This window comes from Schistocerca americana, chromosome 7 (assembly GCF_021461395.2).
Source record: "Schistocerca americana isolate TAMUIC-IGC-003095 chromosome 7, iqSchAmer2.1, whole genome shotgun sequence".
NCBI classification, from domain to species: domain Eukaryota; kingdom Metazoa; phylum Arthropoda; class Insecta; order Orthoptera; family Acrididae; genus Schistocerca; species Schistocerca americana.
In genome coordinates this window covers 290,366,510-290,386,543 of record NC_060125.1, presented here as the reverse complement: position 1 = coordinate 290,386,543, position 20,034 = coordinate 290,366,510, and the positions used below count along the sequence as shown (strand labels likewise).

Here is a 20,034-nt window from a genome sequence, read left to right as displayed (position 1 = left end):
ATATAGTGCTGGTAGCAAAGGCACTCGACAGGTTCCATAGCCAATTAATGTCAAATTTCGCCACACTCTTCTAAAGGATACGTTCGTCGTAGGTCCTACATTGATTTCTGTGGTTATTTCAGGCATCACTGCTTGTCTGTTAGCACTGACAACTCTACACAAACGTCGCTGCTCTCAGTCGTTATGTGAAGGCTATCGGCCACTGCGTTGTTCATCGTGACAACTGATCTGAATCTTGGTATTAGTGGCACACTCTTGATACTGTGGATCTCGAAATATTCAGTTACCTAACGATTTTCGAAATGGGAATCCCATGCATCTAGCTCCAACTACCATTCCGCGTTCAAAGTCTTTTAATTCCAGTAGTGCCGCCATTATCACGTCTGAAACCTTTTAACGTGAATCACCTGAGTACAAATGATAGTTCCGCCAATACTCTGCGCTTTCATACTTTGTATAGGCGATAGTATCGCCATTTACCATGACTTTTGTCACCTCAGTGTGTATTGCAAATGAAGGTAGAATTAGGTTCGGTACTTTCAATAACATTAACTAGAAAGTTAAACTTACACATATTTAGAGAAAATATTTGGTGAATTCGGAGGTATTGTTTCTAAGAAAAATACAGTAGCTCTAATTGTAACGAAGAAGGAAAGACTAATGATAACGCCAGGCAATATATCAGAGATAATGTTGGTGAAAAGTAAGTGCAAAGAAAATGTGTAGTATGTTACACTAATGAAACTGAAACGAATGTCACTGAAGCACAAAATAAATTTGATCTACAGACATTATATCGGAAAACGAAATAACGGCGTCTGAAAATCAAAAATGAGGTTAAGGAACTGTGAGGAACAAACTTGGTCATGTATTTTATGTACTCACTTGATACTCAAAGACCAACAAAGGGAAAACAACTATGAGCAGTTGGTGTAGAGACACCGAGTAGTTTTTGCACCGAACTGTGACCAAATATTGATGGCTCTAGAAGTTTCCTGTACTACACGAGGTGCCACAGACGGTGGGAAGCCATCCAGAGCCGTGACTATTCTGTCACTGTACATGGCATTTGGACGGAGCCTTGTGCATGACGTACTTATCTCACTCATTTGTGTTCCATGTGAGGGTGGTAGCACTAATGTCTGGTGGCATATGTGTTCAATGGTTAAAAGTTGTTTCTTCCCTCATTGTCTGCATGCAGTTACATTCAGCTGTTAGATTTACATTTCACTGAAGGTATAATTCATCTTTGTGATGCTATAGGCGAACAAATGCAGGTAATGTCAATATCTCCCACGCGACTATACCTATACCACCCTCCTAGGTGGTGCCCTCATGGCATGCATGAACTATCCGCAGTTCATGTGCTTGTAAATAAGAGGCTAGTGCTGTATAGGTAAAAGGAATTGTAAACTGCTGTCTTATTATACAATAACATTGTACCAAAGACTTCTCAAGAACAAAATTGATGAGTCTATTCTTCTACTGAATTCTGACATTCATTAACAGACAGCTGAAGTTCAATTTTCAAAGACAAACACTTCTCATAGCTGCAGCTGAACCGAAAATTTCAAAGCAGTACCCAGAATTATCGACGATCTAGGTCAGAAGAAGGGAGGATAGCTGTGGATCTTTGGGATCACACTAGTACCTGTGGGATCTGTACTCTACTATCAAGAGAAGTACGTTTTCGGCCAACAACTCCATCACCGCAAAAACACAATAAACAACACAATCAACTGCTCGCGAGGGAAAAACATCACATTGCGGCAAAGCGACTGCACTATGTCTATCATCGAACCTAGCGCCGCAGTGGAAAAAAAAACGAACTTCCTTTGATGGTTCGCTCTAAAACCGACGCCCAGCGGATCACAAGCGAACACTTGCGAAATTCACTCGAACACAAACGTTTACACCAAAGAGAACTCACGTCCGCTGTTGCGCGTTGCGTTTGCTTGAGTTCGCTTCGGTGTCAATGTTTAAGGGATCGGTCGGGTGGGGGAGGAAGTGAGGCGGGGGGGCAAAGGACTCAGTTTTTGCAGTCGTACTGTTACCCATTAATTAAAGAATATGCCAATATGCGCAGAAAGGTACACAAGTCTCAGTGAGTGTTGTGATATGACACTCAGAAGACTGGTGGAGGCTGGGCGAACGACATTTACCAGTGTGGGTTGTAATTTTTCCTTGCAGGTGGCTACAAACAGATGATCTAGCCACGTGGATGGTGGCACAAACTGGTGCGGTAGCAAAGGTTACAGATCATTTATAAATTCGTACACTGTATCAGAAAGTCAGCATCGAGATCTGATGATGGCGAACGGCCAAAACAGCCGAAACTATTCACTTGCTTGTGAATTGGACAAAACAAAATATTCCGTTTCTAGAATGAATATTATAGAGAACTGTTAAAAATGATAGCTGCCTTTTGCTCAGGCTTTACGATTTATATTGACAGAAAATTCTTCGTTCAACAACTTTTAAATTGTCATTGTAATTATAAGAAAGGAGACGAGACTATCAGGTCACGTCAGGTTCGTTACAGATTGAGCACAGACGTGGACTGCAGAAAGAAACCGACTGTGACCTTTCCAAACGAACCACTCCAAAATTCTCCCTTAACCAAATTACGTACTCCACAAAAAATTGAAACTGATTGCCCATCCAGGTTTTAAACAGTAACCTTGCCGAATGCGCGTCCGGTGCCGTAGCGATGCACCACTTCTCCCGTTGAATCCGTAGGAATGACGCAGTCAGATGAGGATCAGCACCATTTATCGTGGAAGGACTATACACGTGTGTGGACCCTGGAGCCATTCTCACATAATCCATTAGGTACATGGTTCACAATTCTTTATTTACTGCACAACAATTTATCTTCTATCAGAGTCTAGGGGGTATAACGTAGTTTTCCACTTAAATTTCTTTCGGCCTTCCAAACATTAGAACCGCTACTTATCATTCAGGTATATTATCAGACCAAAGTCTGCAGACACCTTTTACTGGCCACCCACCCGGATAGACTTGCTTGTTAAAGCACTGCTTCCGGGACGGGGAGGTGCGTAAGGCCCGGAGGGAATCTGCCTTGCGGTTTAACGGCGAGGATCATTGGTCCGATCTGCCTGGATGTATTTTTTAGGCGGTTCCCCACAATCCAGTAGGTGAATACCGTAATGGCAGCGAAGTGCCGTCTCAGTTAGAGGACTCAAAAAATCCGAAAAACTTTTGCTCACTTTTACATCAATGGCACTTCACGCCGATAGCTAGCGTAGACATATTCCATTCTGCTGCATACAGGATCGCGACAGGAAGGACATAGGACCAAATCCGCTAATAACCACGCCCACGCTGCGTCGATGCGGATTAAAGACACCAGGGAAAGAAGAAGGAAAAAGGAAAAAAGGATACGACGTGGGCCCACCCTTCGCCTTTATGACAGGTTAATCTCTGCTTTCAAACAGGTGTCTGAATGGCTGTGGAGGGATGGCACGACATCCTTCCTCGAGAGCCGAAAACAGAGAATGTAGTCATGAATGTTGTGGTCTGGGCCGAAGTCGACCTTCTAACTAACCGTTCAGGTCTTGAGTCCGGCCAGGCAGTCGATATCAGGAATGTCACTGTCCGCTGTTTTGCAACATGGTGCACTGTCATGCTGATATAAGTAATCGTTATCTCAGAACTGTTTCTCTAACGTACGCAGCACACAATGCTGTAAAAAGTGTCACTTCCTTCAAGGTCTAGCGTTTACTTAAGCGAAATAAGGGAATCACACCATACCCACGAAAAGTACCCTCATATTGTAAAACCACTTCCTTTGGACGTCACTGTTGCAATGCACATAACATTAGGTAACTTTCTTCCGATGTTCGCCAAACTGTAAATCTTCCATGGGGTTGCAGCAAGGTGTAACGTGATTTATCACTTCAAATCACTCGCTTGCTGCCATCTGCTTCCCAGTGGATTTGCTCTTTCCACCTTCCCAAACGTTACTTATCACTTAATAAGTGAGCTGCTCGAAAATTGTAGCCCATTGCTTCTAAACCCACAACGCACGGTCCTTGTGATAGCTGCACTGCTGGTAGCTCTTTGGAGCTCACGATTTATTTGATCGTTTACAACGACACTACGCACTTCTCGACCATCCCTGTCCGTTTGTGCTATGATGTCTGTATGGTCTTGGTTTAGCTGTGAGTCTTCCTCCGCGTTTCGACTTCACAATCATATCAGCAACAGTTTCTGACATATTTGTTACTCGCGTCACACCCAATGACCAGTCCACGCTCGAAGTTGCTGAGCTGTCATATTGGACCCATTTGCTGTTACTGCTTCTCTACTGATGACACAATACACCCGTCTCCTTTCATACGTGTCCACCTCTAGTGACGTCTAGTCGCCATTTCCACATTATATCAGGATATCCGGATACTTCTGACAGAGAGTGTAGCTCCTCAGTATCATGAAGCTGAGTGGCCCTTGTTTCAATCCTCCTATCATGGAAAATTCGCTTGCAGAACCAGGAACTGGTCCTCGGCTTCTCTGCATTCACAGCTCAACTACGAAGGCGAACGATAGTATTGCTACTGTTAACAAATTTACACATGTGTTTGAGCTAAATCCGTGTATCTCACGTAACAGTAATTATGAGCTTATTGAAAGGAACAGTTAAAGTGCCTCCTAATTCTCCTGCATACCCCTGATATTTTACAAACGATTCAAGACACAGCAAAAATGTTTCTGTCAAGTGACTAGTATTTTCAGTGTAAGTAATACCGTTAACAGAGATTGGTAGGGGGTTGGGGACGAAACCGACAGTCCTCTTTGCATAAGCTCTTGTTCTGCACTGTCTTCGATTATGGTAGCATCGTCTACGGCAACGCGGCGAAATCAACTTGGCTTAAACTCGATGTCCTCCATCGTAGGGTGCTTCGTTTTGTTCTTGGAGCAATGAAATCAACATCCACAAACCTAACATTGGTGAAAGCGACTGCAATGCCGCTCTCCATACGTCGGCAGGTGTTCTCCATGGAGGCGGCGATTCAGCTATGGGGGCCCACGTAGACACCTCACAGACGACGGACAAACCGAACCCCCTTACTATTTCACATCTATGAGGGGTGGTGACATCTTTTACCGCTACTTATTACAAGACTCGAAACTCCCTTGCTTTCGCTTTCTATATCGCAGCCCCGGTGTCGTACTTCTCATCTGATTTCAGAACGGGAACGAACATTAAGCACGACTTGCAACACTTTCTTACCCGACGATAGCCACAGTGTACTTGCATCTATACGGATGCCTCTAAAGTGAGGCTGAAGTGGGTTACGGCTCATTTAGCCTCTTTAGCGACATATACGAAATGTTTTCACTGCTGCCTGAACAGCCTACCTACACGGCGGTGTTACTGGCTATCAGGGGCAATTTAGTATGGCACGCAAACTTTCCAGCTCGTATTGATTCTCACTGTCTCCCAAAGCGTGTTGCGGAAACTACGAGCCGGTGTTTGGCAAACAGACTAACAGAAATGTCTTAGTGGCCATAACAGACGCACGGACATTGGACACTCAATGGCCAAGAAAGCTGTTTATCACGACTGGAACTGTCAATGGCACGTATCCCAACACTTTAAGGGCGGCCACCCGACGACCGTACAACCGGACGTCTCTTCGCGACCAGGTTCAAATGGCTCTGAGCACTAAGGGACTCAACATCTGAGGTCATCAGTCCCCTAGAACTTAAAACTACTTAAACCTAACTGACCTAAGGACATCACACACATCCATGCCCGAGGCAGGATTCGAACCTGCGACCGTAGCAGTCGCGCGGTTCCGGACTGCGCGCCTAGAACTGCTCGGCCACACCGGCCGGCCTCACGACCAGGGTTCACCTCGATGAAGCTTAGTAGGCGCCATGTGACCTCTCTCATCCACATGCGGCTAGCACACGGGTTTTATCCTACCCACCTCTACCGGTTGAAAATCATCGCTTCTAAACACTGTGATTAGGACAAAACGACGGTAGTGGAACTCGACCACGTCATAGTGACATGTACTAAGTACTCGGCAACATAGGCGGTCTTCCACAGAAAACTGGTTGCGAGGCGCTATCTGCTCCATTCAAGTGTAACGGCTTCACTTCGCTGGTTTGATGTATGTAGATATCAGCTGCTCGCGAACTATTTAAAAGACGCCACTAGCCAACTCTGAACTGAAAACTGTGTGGATCTTTTCCTCTCATGGAATTAGCTCGGTTCGAAAACCAGAACGTCTGTTTGTGTTTTTACATTATATTAAGAACTTATCTTTGTAAACGACACCGTTGTCCAGGTTTAAATTTTGAGTTGGTGTGGATGTCATCTTCCTTTGGAACTGGCCCGGTTCGAACCCTGGAACGTAATTTTGCGTTTTTAAATTTATATAACGAAATTACCATTCTCCTTCACACTCTTATCATTGTTCTGTTGTGAAAATTGCACTAATGTTAAGATGAAATTGCTGCTGGCATGTTGGTGTTCATGTTTTTATTTTACGACACTTTTGTGACTATTGTATGGTCTCTGCTGAAATAAAAAAATTTTAAACTGGTAGATATCGAAGCAGTTGTAGTTTTCTAAGGAGAACGATGAAATTTGTGACACCATCGTGTAGATCTTAAAAGAGAGCCTCACGAATGTTTGCATTGAAACATTTCCTGTAAATGCATGGGAAGTTTTCTGGAGATGAATTTGAATCACGCCCCGGCAGAACACAATATTTGCACAGTTTAAGCGATAAGACAGGCAATCATATGATAGTCTGGTAGCGTCACATTTTCAGTGTTTTCTCTTTTCTCTCTGCTATTTTTCCGAGAACTTACAACTCCGAGTAACGCAAACAAACACGTAACCAAGAACGCCATTTCAAAGTATAAAGGATGCTAAGAAAAATATATTGTTTTTCGTACAAAAAATCTCAAGAGACAAAACTTACTAACACCAATTTTCGTCCCTTTGCGTACGCCACTATAGCTTTTCGTAAACCTTGTTTCGATGCTTTTAACCACTGTCCACATTACATGGGACACCCATTTCATATAAATGGAAATTGTGAAACGAATATCTAGTGGACAAAAGCTCTGAAATAAATACAACTGGAAAACGTCAGCAGGTGGTCGAAGTTCCGAACGTTAAAAGACCGACAAATTACGCATGTTCATCTGATCATTTAGAGACGCTGAACGCCTCGTACCAAATGAGAAATAAAACTGGTGAAATGGAGAAGTGTCTCGAAGGCATATGCGACCACGATTCATGTAGTTTCTGCAATATGAGCTGATCGCGGAATGATTTGAATGAGGGGTCTGCATGCATGATGGCACCATTGGATTGAAGAATATTCGCACGCTGGTTGACCTTTCGGCGGATGAAAGGGATAAAAAGATCGTGTATGGCATATCGCATACGCTGGGCGTGCATTGCAGTACCGAAGGCGATCACTTTAACTCCGCTCTGACTCTCTTCGTGTCTTTGAGGTGTCTCGGAAACTCATTTACTGCTACGGTGGTATACATTTGCGCTGAATTCACCAATTTCAATTTACCTGAAAATCTTAGAATTGCAGTAGACTTGGGATCTAAAAGTGTGGACGGAAATCTTCGGGTCAATAACTTTAATCAGTCTTGTAGTTATACTAATAACTTAGAGTTTACTAAAATATATGACTGCTGTTCGTTTCGGAGTAACACACATCATATTTTTATTCTGTTCCAGGCAAATGTGTATCGTTTCTCTATTTCTTGGGCTCGAATTTTGCCAAATGGCGATACAGATGTGATTAATCAGGCAGGTCTCGATTACTACAACAGCCTCATCGATCTGCTGCTGGAAAATGGGATCCAACCGCTGGTGAGTACTTGAACTTATTTCAATACAATCCAAAGGAACTGTAATTCGAAGTAATTGCTACCTGGCGGTTACACATTTCTACCCCGACTTGACACCTTTTTGTCGACATGCACGTTGAATTATTACGTTACTGTGAAGCTAGAATGATGCTGTATCCTCTCATTTGTAGTGTTACGAACGAACATTTGGTGGAAAAATTAAATTTTTTACATGGTGTAATTTTTGTTGTCACGGAATATGTTTGTGGTGTTACGGTACGGTAATTTTATTAAAGTGAAAAAAAAAAACCTGCAACGTTATAAGCGAAGTTCACAGCAACATGTACATCATTGGCGTTCTTTGATTGTTATATAATTCCATTTCTCACAACACGAGTACTCTATAAGGATTTCGACTAACTGACAAAATGAACACTGATAATACCTTTAGGAAATACATTGCTCTCATACCACAAATTTTCAGAACTTGTTGTTCCACAACGTTAGGAAAGCTATATATTACGACTTTTCGTAATTATAAATTTCCGTAGAAATTGGGAGATGCCAGGGGAGGTGTTGCGCAGATTTTTCCTTCAATTTGTCTAAGGGCTGAGTTCATGAACACTGTTGTGCTTTGATACACTGGTACCGATGTTTTGTTTACTGTCATTTCCCCCATCGGAAAGCTACGTGAATGACGAACGCCGAGGAAAGACCTACGTCAAGTACGTTTCTTTTGCAGGTGACGATGTACCACTGGGATCTTCCTCAAGCGCTGCAGTACATTGGTGGATGGCCAAATCCAATTCTGGCAGACTACTTCGTCGAGTACGCAAGAGTGCTCTTCGAGAACTTCGGCGATAGGGTGAGTGTAACGAGAGATAACTAATGAACAACCATTTGATTCGTCATGATCAACGTTGTTGCTACACATACTGTTAATATAGATAAAAATATTATAGATTTTGTGTGAGTAATACGATTTGTATTTCGACTGTGAAAGTTGGCAACGGTTATACCATTATCATCAGGTGCGAAATATCTTTATTATAACTTTTGCCTGAAAAATACCAGAGATTTCGTATAGTGTCACGCTATCGTGCATAAAAGAAACCGGTAGTATTTTCAACTAACAACGACGTTAAATATATCTTCTAACTAATGATTATGTTCTTCGTATACCCATAATAGGAATGGACGATTTTGGACGTCAGCTAGTATAATATATGTTAAAAAATGACGAAATTCCTCCAGCTGTATTAAGGTGTTGGCTTTATTGGCAACTAGTTTCGATGTTGTTACAACATCATCTTCAGGCCCATACTAGTTGACACCAACCGTATGTGTCTAACACTAGTAGTCAGTGGTGAGTTCCTACCTGACTTCCGCATGGAACACACCTATCTCACCACTGACTACTAGTGTTAGACACATACAGTTGCTGTCAACAAGTATGGGCCTGAAGATGATGCTGTAACAGCATCGAAACTAGTCGCCAATAAAACCGACACCTTAATACAGCTAGAGGAATTTCGTCATTTTTTAACATATAATGGTTGTGTTGTTGCCATCGGAATCTATTTTGAGTCTGCAACCCGGGCAATCATAAAAGGTGGGATTATTAGTATTTGGGAGTTTCAATGTAAGACGCGTTATGGGGCCCCTTAGGGACAAGGTTGCCAAAGACGGGAATAAAGCCAATGTGCACTCCGTTTGCGTACCGGATGGTCATTCCAGACTTGGAAAGGGTCCTTCCGGATGCCGTGAAGAGCACAGGGAGCAGCCAACTGTAGCTGGTGCCTCACAACAGTACCAATGATGCGTGTCATTTTGGATCGGAAGAGATTCTATCTGACTTTTAGCAACTAAAAGAAGTGGTAAAAGCTAACTCTCCTGCTTGCGAGATGAAAGCAGAGCTCATCATTTGCAGCATAGTCGACAGGACCGATTGCGGACCTTTGGTACGGAGTCGAGTGGAAGACTTCAGCCAGAGGGCCAAATGGTTCTGAGACCGAGTAAACTACAGATTTCTCGACTTACATCATGGGGTGGTTGGGTTTCGGTTTCTGCTTAATAGTTCAGGAGTCCACTACACGCAAGAGGCGGCTATACGGGTAGCAGGGGCTGTGTGGTGTTGACTAGGCGGCTTTTTAGGTTAGACGGTCTCGGTGATATACAAAAAGGGCTCCAGTCTCAAAGGATGTAGTTCGAACATAGGAGGAAGGTACATACAGGAAATATCGGTATAAGGGTTGTAAATTGTCGTAGCTGTGTTGAGAAAGTACCAGAGCTCCAAGCGATGATAGAAAGCGCTGATGCTCAAATCATTATAGGCATTGAACGCCACCAGAGGTAAGCTCAGTCGAAGTTTTAGCGAAGAACCTGCCAGTGTTCCAAAAGGACAGCCTAAACACAGTTGGTGGTGGGGTGTTTCTTGCTGCTAGAATTAGCTTGTCTTGTAGCGAAATTGGAGCGGATAGTTCCTGTGAGTCAGTATGGGGAGAGGTCATTCTTCGCAACCGGAATAAAATAATAATTCGATTCTTTTACCGACTCCCAACTCAGATGGTACAATTGCTGAAAGTTTCAAAGAAAACTTGAGTATAATTTCAAACACGTACCCGACTCACACAATTATAGTTTGTGGTGACTTTCATTTACCCTCGATATGTTGGCGAAAATACATGTTTAAATCCGGAGATACGCATAAAACATCATCCGAAATTGTGCTAAACGCATTCTCTGAAAGTTATTGCGAGGAGTTAGTTCATTAGCCCACGAAAATAGTAAACGGTTGTGAAAACACACTTGATCTCTTCGCAACAAATAATCCTGAACTAATAATGATCATCAAAACGGATACAAGGATTATGTGAACACAGGGTTGTCGTAGCAAATCTCAATATTGTAACCCCCAAATCCTCCAAAAATAAACGAAAAATGTACCTGTTCAGAAAAACAGATAAAAATCACTTGCACCTTCCTGTGAGACAATCTGCACTCCTTTCAAATTAACAATATAAGTGTAGACTAGATGTCGAAGAAATAATATCGACAACAATTGAAAGATTCATATCAAATAGATTAAGAAACGACGGAGCTGATCCCACTTGCTACACAAAAAGGGTCAGAGCACTGTTGCAGAAACAACCAAAAAAGCATTCCAAATTTAAACGAATACAAAATCTCCAGGACTGGTGATCTTTTATAGAAGCTCGTAATTTAGAGCGGACATCAATGCGACGCGCTTACAATAGTTTCCACAAAGAAACCTTATCTCGAAGCCTGGCAGAAAATCCAAAGAGATTCTGGTCGTATGTGAAGTATGCAAGAGGCAAGGCACAGACAATGCCTTCTCTGCGCGATAGCAATGGAAATACTATCGACGACAGTGCTGTGAAAGCAGAGTTTCTAAACACAGCCTTCCGAAATTCCTTCACCATAGAAGATGAAGTAAGTATTCCAAAATTTGTATCAATAACAGCTGCCTACATGAGTATCTTGGAAGTAGATATCCTCGGAGTAGTGAAGAAACTTAAATCACTTAGTAAAAGCAAGTCTTCTGGTCCATACTCTATACCATTTAAATTCCTTTCAGAATATACTGATGCAATAGTCACATACTTAACAAACACATACAATCCCTCGCTCAGCGATAGATCCGAATTTAAAAACGGGAAAGTTGCACAAGTCACACCAGTATCCAAGAAAGGTAGTAAGAGTAAGTCACTGAATTATAGGCCCACATCATTAACGTCGATATGCAGCAGCATTTTGGAACACACGTTGTGTTCGGACATTACGAATTATAAGAGAACGGTCTATTGACACACAGTCAACACGGATTTAGAAAACACCGTTCTTGCGAAACCCAACTAGCTCTTTGTACACACGAAGTGTTAAGTGCTATTGACATGGTATTTGAAACTGATTCTGTTTTTCTAGATTTCCAAAAGGCTTTTGACGCTGTACCATACTAGGGGCTTGTAATGAAATTGCGTACCTATGGAGTATTATACCAGTTATGTGACTGATTCGTGTTTTCCTGTCAGAGAGGTCACAGTTCGTAGTAACTGACGGAAGATTATCAAAACAGAACTGATTTCTGGCCTTCCCCAAGGTTAAGCTATAGGCCATCTGCTCTTCCTTATCTACATAAACGATTTAGGAGACTATCTTAGCAGCCGTTTTAAGTTGTTTGCAGATGATGATGTCGTTTATCATCTAGTAAACTCATCAGAAGATAAAAACGAATTGCAAAACGATTTAGGAAAGATATCTGTATGGTGCGAAAATAGGTAATTGACCCCAAATTATGCAAAGAGTGAGGTTATTCACAAGAGTGCTACAAGGACTCCTTTAAACTTCGATTACACGATAAATTAGTTCAATCTCAAAGCCGTAAATTCGACTAAATATCTATGAATTGCGAGAATTATTTTAGATGGAATGAACATGTAGAAAATGTGGGGAAGGCAAACCATTGACTATGTTTTATTGGCAGAACACTTAGAAAATGTAACAGATCTACTAAATAGACAGCTTACACTGCGCTTGCCCTTCCTCTTTTGGAGTTATGCTGCGCGGTCTGGCATCCTTACCAGATTCGACTAACAGAGTACATCGAGAAAGTTCAACGAAGAACAACACGTTTTGTATTACCGCGAAATAGGGGACACAGTGTCACGGACAAGATACAGGCAGGCTTTGGGATGGACATCATTAAAACAAGGGCGTTCTCTGTTGCGGAGGAATCTCTTCACGGAATTTCAGTCAGCAACTTTCTCTTCCGAATGCAAAACACTTTGTTGACGCCGACGTACACAGGGAAGAACGATCATCACAGTAAAGTAAGGGAAGTTATAGGTCGCACGGAAAGACATAGGTGTTCGCTTTTTTTTCGCGCTGTTGGAGGGTGGAATAACAGAGAATTATTGTGAAGGTGGGTCGATGAACCCTCTGTCAGACACTTAAGTGTGATTTGCAGAGTATCTATGTAGATGTAGATGTAGATGTAGAATCATCAGGCTCGGACCGCCGAGTATTCCTCTGCTGCGCCAGCCTCGCACCGTATGTCCTCAATTATTTGCTGAATGTATTCCAATCTCTGTCTTCCCCAACAGTTTTTACCCCATGCAGCTCCCTATAGTACCTTTGTGGTTAGTCCCTGATCTGTTAACAGATGTTCTGTCGTTCTTTCACTCCTTCTTGTAAGAGTTTTTCATTTATTCCTTTCCTCACCAGTTCTGCGCAAAACCTCCTCATTCCTTTCCTTATCATTCCACCTTAGTTTCGTATAGCCCTCCACACGTACGTTCTCAGAAATTTCTTTTTCAATTTAAATCCTGTGGTGGATATGAGTAGACTTCCTTTGGCCAAGAAAGCCCTTTTTACCAGTCATTGTTCCTACCGTCATGAGTTATTTCGCTGCCTAGGTAGCAGGCTTCCTCAGTTTCATCTACTTCGTGATCACCTATCCTGATGTTAAGTTTCTCTCTCTTCTCATTTCTGCTTCATCTCGGTACTTTCGTTTTTCTTCGATTTACTCTCAGCCCATATTCTGTACTCATTAGACTAATCATTCCATTCAGCAAATCCTATAACTGCTTTTCATTTTCACTGAGGACAGAAATATTATCAGCGAATCTTATCATTCATATCCTTTCACCTTGAATTTTAATTCCACTCCTGAACCTTTCTCTTATTTCCATCATCTCTGCTTCCATGTATAGATTGAACAAGAGGGACGAAAGACTGTCTCCCTGCCTTAGATCCTTTTTAATGTGAGCCCTTCGTTCTTGGTCTTTCACTCTTATTTTTCCCTCTTGGCTTTTGTATGTATTACATATTTACCGTCTTTCCCTACAGCTTACACGTATTTTTCTCATAATTTCGAGCATATTCACTCATCTGACACTTTAGAATGCTTTTTGCAACTCGACAAATCCTAAGTACGACTCTTGACATGTCTTTATTCTTGCTTTCGTTATAAGCCGCAAAGTCAGAATTGCGTATCTGGTGCCGTTGCCGTTCCTGAAGCCAAACTGATCGTCATCTAACACATTAGTGGATAAAATAAAAATCCTGCTGTTGTAATCTGTCAAGACTATCACCAAGTAGCAGCTTGGGCCTGAGGCCAAGTTTCAACAAATGTTCCCCTCTACATCTACAGCTGTTTTGTTATTTCTCTTGAAGATCAGGAATAGGAAAATAATAGTCTTCAAGGTGAGTTTGTTACTCCGTTCATGGTTTCACCAACGAAATTCCCCGAGAAAACCTGCATTTTTCATAAACAAAAATCCTTTGACTGTCTTAAAAATTCGTAGTGTTTTCAATAGGACATCGACAAGTCTCACTTAAATACCCAACGATGTTCTGTTGAATCAGTTATTCCTCGAGTGTACATCTTTGTTTCGATATACACTATGTGATGAAAAGTATCCGGACACCCCCGAAAACATACGTTTTTCATATTAGACGCATTGTGCTGCCACCTACTGGGAGGTACTCCATATCAGCGGGACCTGAGTAGTGATTAGACATCGGGACAGAGAAGAACGGGGAGCTCCGCGGAACTTACGGACTTCGAACTTGGTTAGATGATTGGATGTCACTTGTGTCATACGTCTGTTTGCGAGATTTCCTCACTCCTAATCATCCATAGGTCCATTGTTTCCGATGTGCTAGTGAAGTGGAAACGTGAAGTGACACGTACAGCACAAAAGCCTACAGGCCGACCTCGTCTGTTGACTGACAGAAACCCTCGTCTGTTGACTGACAGAAACCGTCGACAGTTGAAGAGGGTTGTAATGTGTAATAGGCAGACATCTATCCAGACCACCACACAGGAATTCCAAACTGCATCAGGATCCACTACAAGTACTTTGACAGTTAGGTGGGAGGTGAGAAAACTTGGATTTCATGGTCGAGTGGCTGCTCATAACCAACACATCACGCCAGTAAATGTCAAACGACGCCTCGCTTGGTGTAAGGAGCGTAAACATTGGACGATTGAACAGTGGAAAAACGTTGTGTGAAGTGACGAATCACGGTACACAATGTGATGATCCGATGGCAGGGTGTCGGTATGGCGAATGGCCGGTGAACGTCCTCTGCCAGTGAATGTAGTGCCAACAGTAAAATTCGGAGTCGGTGGTGTTATGGTGTGGTCGTGTTTTTCATGGAGGGGGCTTGCACCCCTTGTTGTTTTGCGTGGTACTATCACAGCACTGATCTACATTGATGTTTTAAGCACCTTCTTGCTTCCCACTGTTGAAGAGCAATTCGGGGATGGCGATTGCATCTTTCAACACGATCGAGCATCTGTTCATAATGCACGGCCTGTGGCGGAGTGGTTACACGACAATAAAATCCCTGTAATGGACTGGCCTACACAGAGTCCTGACCTGAATCCCACAGAACACCTTTTGGATGTTTTGGAACGCCGACTTCGTGCCAGGCCTCACCGACCGACACCGATACCTCTCCTCAGTGCGGCATTCCGTGAACTATGGGCTGCCATTTCCCACGAAACCTTCCAGCTCCTGATTGAACGTATGTCTGCGAGAGTGGAAGCCGTGAAGCCGTCACAAGGCTAAGAGTGGGCCAACACCATATTAAATTCCAGAATTACCGATGGAGGGCGCCACGAACTTGTAAGTTCAGGTGTCAGCCAGGTGTCCGGATACTTTTGATCACAGATTGTAGCTAACACAGGATGATATACTCGACAATAACTAAAAGCGAAATTGCAAAATCTCTAAAAAAGGCTCAACATACGTGGTTGTCTTCTGAGGCAAGGTCACAGAACTATTTACTAGCATGTCACTGAAACGACGTCATAGGAATGGCCGATGGATAGATATACGCTCATTTTCGCGTGACGTCGTAGAAAAACTTATAGCAGAAACAAAAACACATCGTAATCGAAATAAAAACGAAGTAGTCGAAAGCAGAACAGAAAGAAATTGCAATAACTAACAATCAAACGGCTGTACTTATCTGTATGACTGTAAAAACTGTATTACCGTCAAACCTAAAGTCTACTCAAGATCAGCAGTTCTGATGAACAAATTTGCCAACATAGTCTCCAACAAATTCAAGTTACATTGTTCTGCGTACGTAATAGCCACAAAATAACATTACAGCCGAATTTTATTTCGGATTTTAATACAGTCTGGCAAAGGCAGATGAAGTTTGAACTTCAAGGTCACTTCGAAACTGCTGCGTCAAAACACTTTGCCACTTTGTCCACATCGAAATTGGTGTTAATAAGGGAACGTGAATACAGATGTCAGTCAGATCGGTACCAAGCCTCCGATATAGTTTGTGCTGTGAGACCTGAGTTTCTCATGGTGTATACAATTTCAAACAACTTACGGGTATTCATCCAGGTAATATTTTCAGCGACCGCCGGTATTTCGGCGGAAGTTCACCTCGCCATTTTCAAGGCAAACTGCAACTGACAGGTGAAATGTAACTTCAAGATGGGACAGCTCAGCTGGCAAAGTCTCAGCGTCGGAAACGACATGTGCTCTGTGTACCAAGGTACGAAGTACCCCTTCACGCTGAGCCGGATGGTGACAACTATTAGTCTGTAAATACAAGTCGGTCTGAGTAGGTTTCCTGTAGACTGCATGTCCCAATGATCCATCCACCTTTCTCCTAACCAATACGTCAAGAAAGGGAAGACAACCATCCTCTTCCACCTCCATCGTAAAACTAATGTTCGGGTGGATCCAGGTCAGATGTTCTAGAAAGGCATTCAAATTTTCCGTAACATGAGGCCAAACAACAAAAGTACCGTCAACATATCTGAAGAAACAGGCGGTTTGAAAGGCCCCGACTCCAATGCACGTTGCCCGAAGTCCTCCATAAACAAATTTGCGATCACAGGAGACAACGGACTGCCCATCGAACTCCATTTGTCTGCTCGTAATACTCATCACTGAATAAAAAGTAAGTGGATGTCAACACATGCCGAAAGACATTAGTTAATTCAGCACCACACCTAACGTCAGTTGGCGTAAGGCGGGTATATATCGCATTCCTTGTAGCTGTGGCGTGGCATATATTGGTCAAACTATCAGGACCCTGGAGGACCGATGTACTGAGTATAAAAACGGCACACATGATAACAGCAGCCAAGTAGATCTGCTATTGCCGAACATTGTTTGGATACTGGTCACTCCATGCTATATAACAACACCGAGATATTGGGCTGCACGTCCAGCTATTGGGACAGTATTATTAAGGAAGCAGTTGAGATTAAATTAGCGAGCAACCTTGTAAACAGGGATGGAGGTTTTTGTTTGAACTCTGTTGGGAATCCTGCTCTCTCACTTGTCACAAAACAGAGAGACAGAATTGATGTTACCTCACCTGCTAGTTGGTAGACTCACTATCGATATCTCTGACTATGGTCACCTTTGGTGGCACTTATGTTCAGTGTGTGTTATCTTTCCTGCATCAGTCTAAGAACCGAGGTTTTAAATTTGCGTGTACTTCGCTTGTCCGTTGCAGTTTGCTTTGAAAATGGCGGGGTATACTCCCCCCCCCCCCCCCCCCAAATACAGGCGGTCGCTGAAAATATTACGTGGACGAAAACCGGTAAGTTGTTTGAAAATAGTTTGTGTTATCTGCTGTCGTCAGGAGAAGGTGCGTAATGGTAAGTCGTAAGTAACACATGAATTGCGGAGCAAAGAGTAGAGTGTAGAGTTCCCGTAGAGATGTTAATAAAGCGTTAGTTTGTTGTAGGAAGGGTCCCGGATTCTAGTCCTCGTCATGCCAGTTTTTGTACTGCAGTACGTATGAAATTGTTATATGAGACAGAATGTTCCTGACATGTAAAAGCCTGTTAGGAGTTTAAATCTATGTTCTATTGGCAGCCCGAATGCACTTGGTTTATTTGAAAGTACCATATCTGTAGAGTACATTTGTAGTTTCACAGAATAAAAAACGAACAATCGGAACAGGAGGATAAAGAAACAACTTCACGCAAGTGCACAAGTGTTAATAGTGATTATAATTTACAGGTTGGATGCCTAAATATGGGATTCATAAAACGTGCTTGGTATTCGAAAACAATTTGCTTCACACGCTTCTTTGAAGGCAACCACTATTGTGAAACTTTTGTTCTCAATCAGCGATAATGTGCACGTGTGGTGGTGTTTGCAATGATTTCTGAAAGTTATGTACTCATTATTGCTGTCATTTTGTTTCTTATTAGTATTATGATTTTTATTATGTTATTGTTATTATTATTATTATTACTATTAGTACTTCCGAACGTGTGATGCAACTGTTTCTTTACTCTTCTCTTCAGACTGTTTGTTTATTCTGCGAAACTACAGCTCTACTCTACAGGTCTGATACTGTCAAATAAACGAAGCGAAAGCAGACTGTGAATAGAACACTGCTATAAACTCCTAACAGTCTTTTTACATGGCAGGAACATTTTGTCAAATATAAAATTTCACTCGTACAACAGTAGAAAACCTGGGATGACAATAGCTCGAACCTGGGACGCATGGTTCGACAAACGAAGCTCTACCGACTTCCCCAGGGTGCTCTATATGACAGACGCTAGCAGTTAATGCTTTTCCTGTGCGCTGTAGGCCAGGTGTTATTTATCACTTGCTATTACGCACCTTTACCTGGACGACAGTACATAGTACAAACTACATCGGTATTTTTGTTGACACCATAACGATTTACAATGTTTGGTACCTTTCAGACTGTCTGACATGTGAAGGTCTGGGTGTAAGGAAAACACGTAGGCGTAGCAGAAATGAATGGGGAATAATTCTATAGACGACACAAACCAAAATGACGAAATTCACTGACGTAAGCGACTCTGAGAAAGTGCAGATTGTGACTGCCTAGAGACTGGGAACAAGCATGTCGCAAACGGCGAATCCTGCAGGCTATTCGCGTTGTACTGAGCAACCATGGACAATGTCTGAATCACGAATAGGTGACAACGTGTTGGATATCCTCGCCTCTTCACAGAATGTGAATATGAGAGGGTTACCCGTTATGTAAAGCAAGAAAGAGGGCGAACGGTAGTACTCTGGAACAGGGGGCTCCACAGAGACGACTCATACGCGAACAGACGTAGACTTAATGACTTCCTTACGATTAGATTGGACATATAGTCATAGAGGTTGGACTGTGGATCGGTGGAAACGTGTTGCCCCGTAGGATGAATCACGTTTCTTCTTAGACCAGGTTGCCGTTTTTCCCGGATACCCATTCATCAAGGCAAACGACTGCTCGTAACACACATCGATTGTGCTTGCAGTTTCTCTCTGAGTGATACGAAGATCGTCCTGAATCAATCATTCAACATTTTTCTTGTGAAACTCGGTGGTTGCTGCCACAGGACGTCCAACTCTTTGTTTGTCACGCAGGTCAGATGTTCCCGCCTCACCATCTTTAAACTTACTCGCCCAACGACGCACAGTACTCACATCAACACAATCACCATAAACTTCTTTCATTCTCTGTTGAATCTCCTTCGGGATGACACCTTCCGCTGTCAAGAATTCAATGACTACACGTTGCGTAAATCGCATTGACCGACCGTCGGTGCAACATTCCAAACTTTACACTGTAACAACACAACCGTTCAGTGCTAAGGCTTTCCGCCAACTGGAGCTATAGAGAAGAGGCTACAAGCTAGTACCTGTCGCATACCAATGTTGCCAACTGTTAAAAGAGTTACGAAGGAGGAGGAATTTTTTTCAGTCAGCCGTCTTAGATCAGGCGATTATTATCATGCCATTATCCGTGAAAATGAATCCCGTCCTGTATTTACGAAACAGACTTTTAATTACGGTTAATTATTATAACGTTCAATACATTAGAAAAAGAAAGTGTTCAGTGTTCAATGTGTCAAGGTCAGAGACTAAAATGGCGTTATTCATGGGACAATAATAGAAACGACTACACGAATAAGAAGGCGTACAGTTACTAGTTCAACGAACAGTAAGTAGCCTCGACATTTTAAGTATGCGGGTTATGAAACTATTACCAGTATGATTACGACTTACAATAGATGCACAGTTTTTAAGCGATATGCGGAGCTGTAAACAGTGCAACTGGAGTAGTTAGGGTACTAGCTTTCTGTTTGCCTGTTTCACAGACACGTCCGCCAGCCGTTGTGGCCGAGCGGTTCTA

At 42.6% G+C, this 20,034-nt stretch overlaps 1 protein-coding gene across 1 annotated transcript in view; it reads left to right on the top strand.

The window, feature by feature from the left end:
- LOC124622241 (myrosinase 1-like) overlaps positions 1–20,034 on the top strand; it is a 109,548-nt gene that overhangs the window by 20,126 nt on the left and 69,388 nt on the right. The window contains exons 3-4 of the mRNA XM_047147896.1: positions 7,742–7,876; positions 8,597–8,719. Of these exons, the coding sequence (XP_047003852.1) occupies positions 7,742–7,876; positions 8,597–8,719 (258 nt within the window). The remainder of the gene's footprint in view (positions 1–7,741; positions 7,877–8,596; positions 8,720–20,034) is intronic.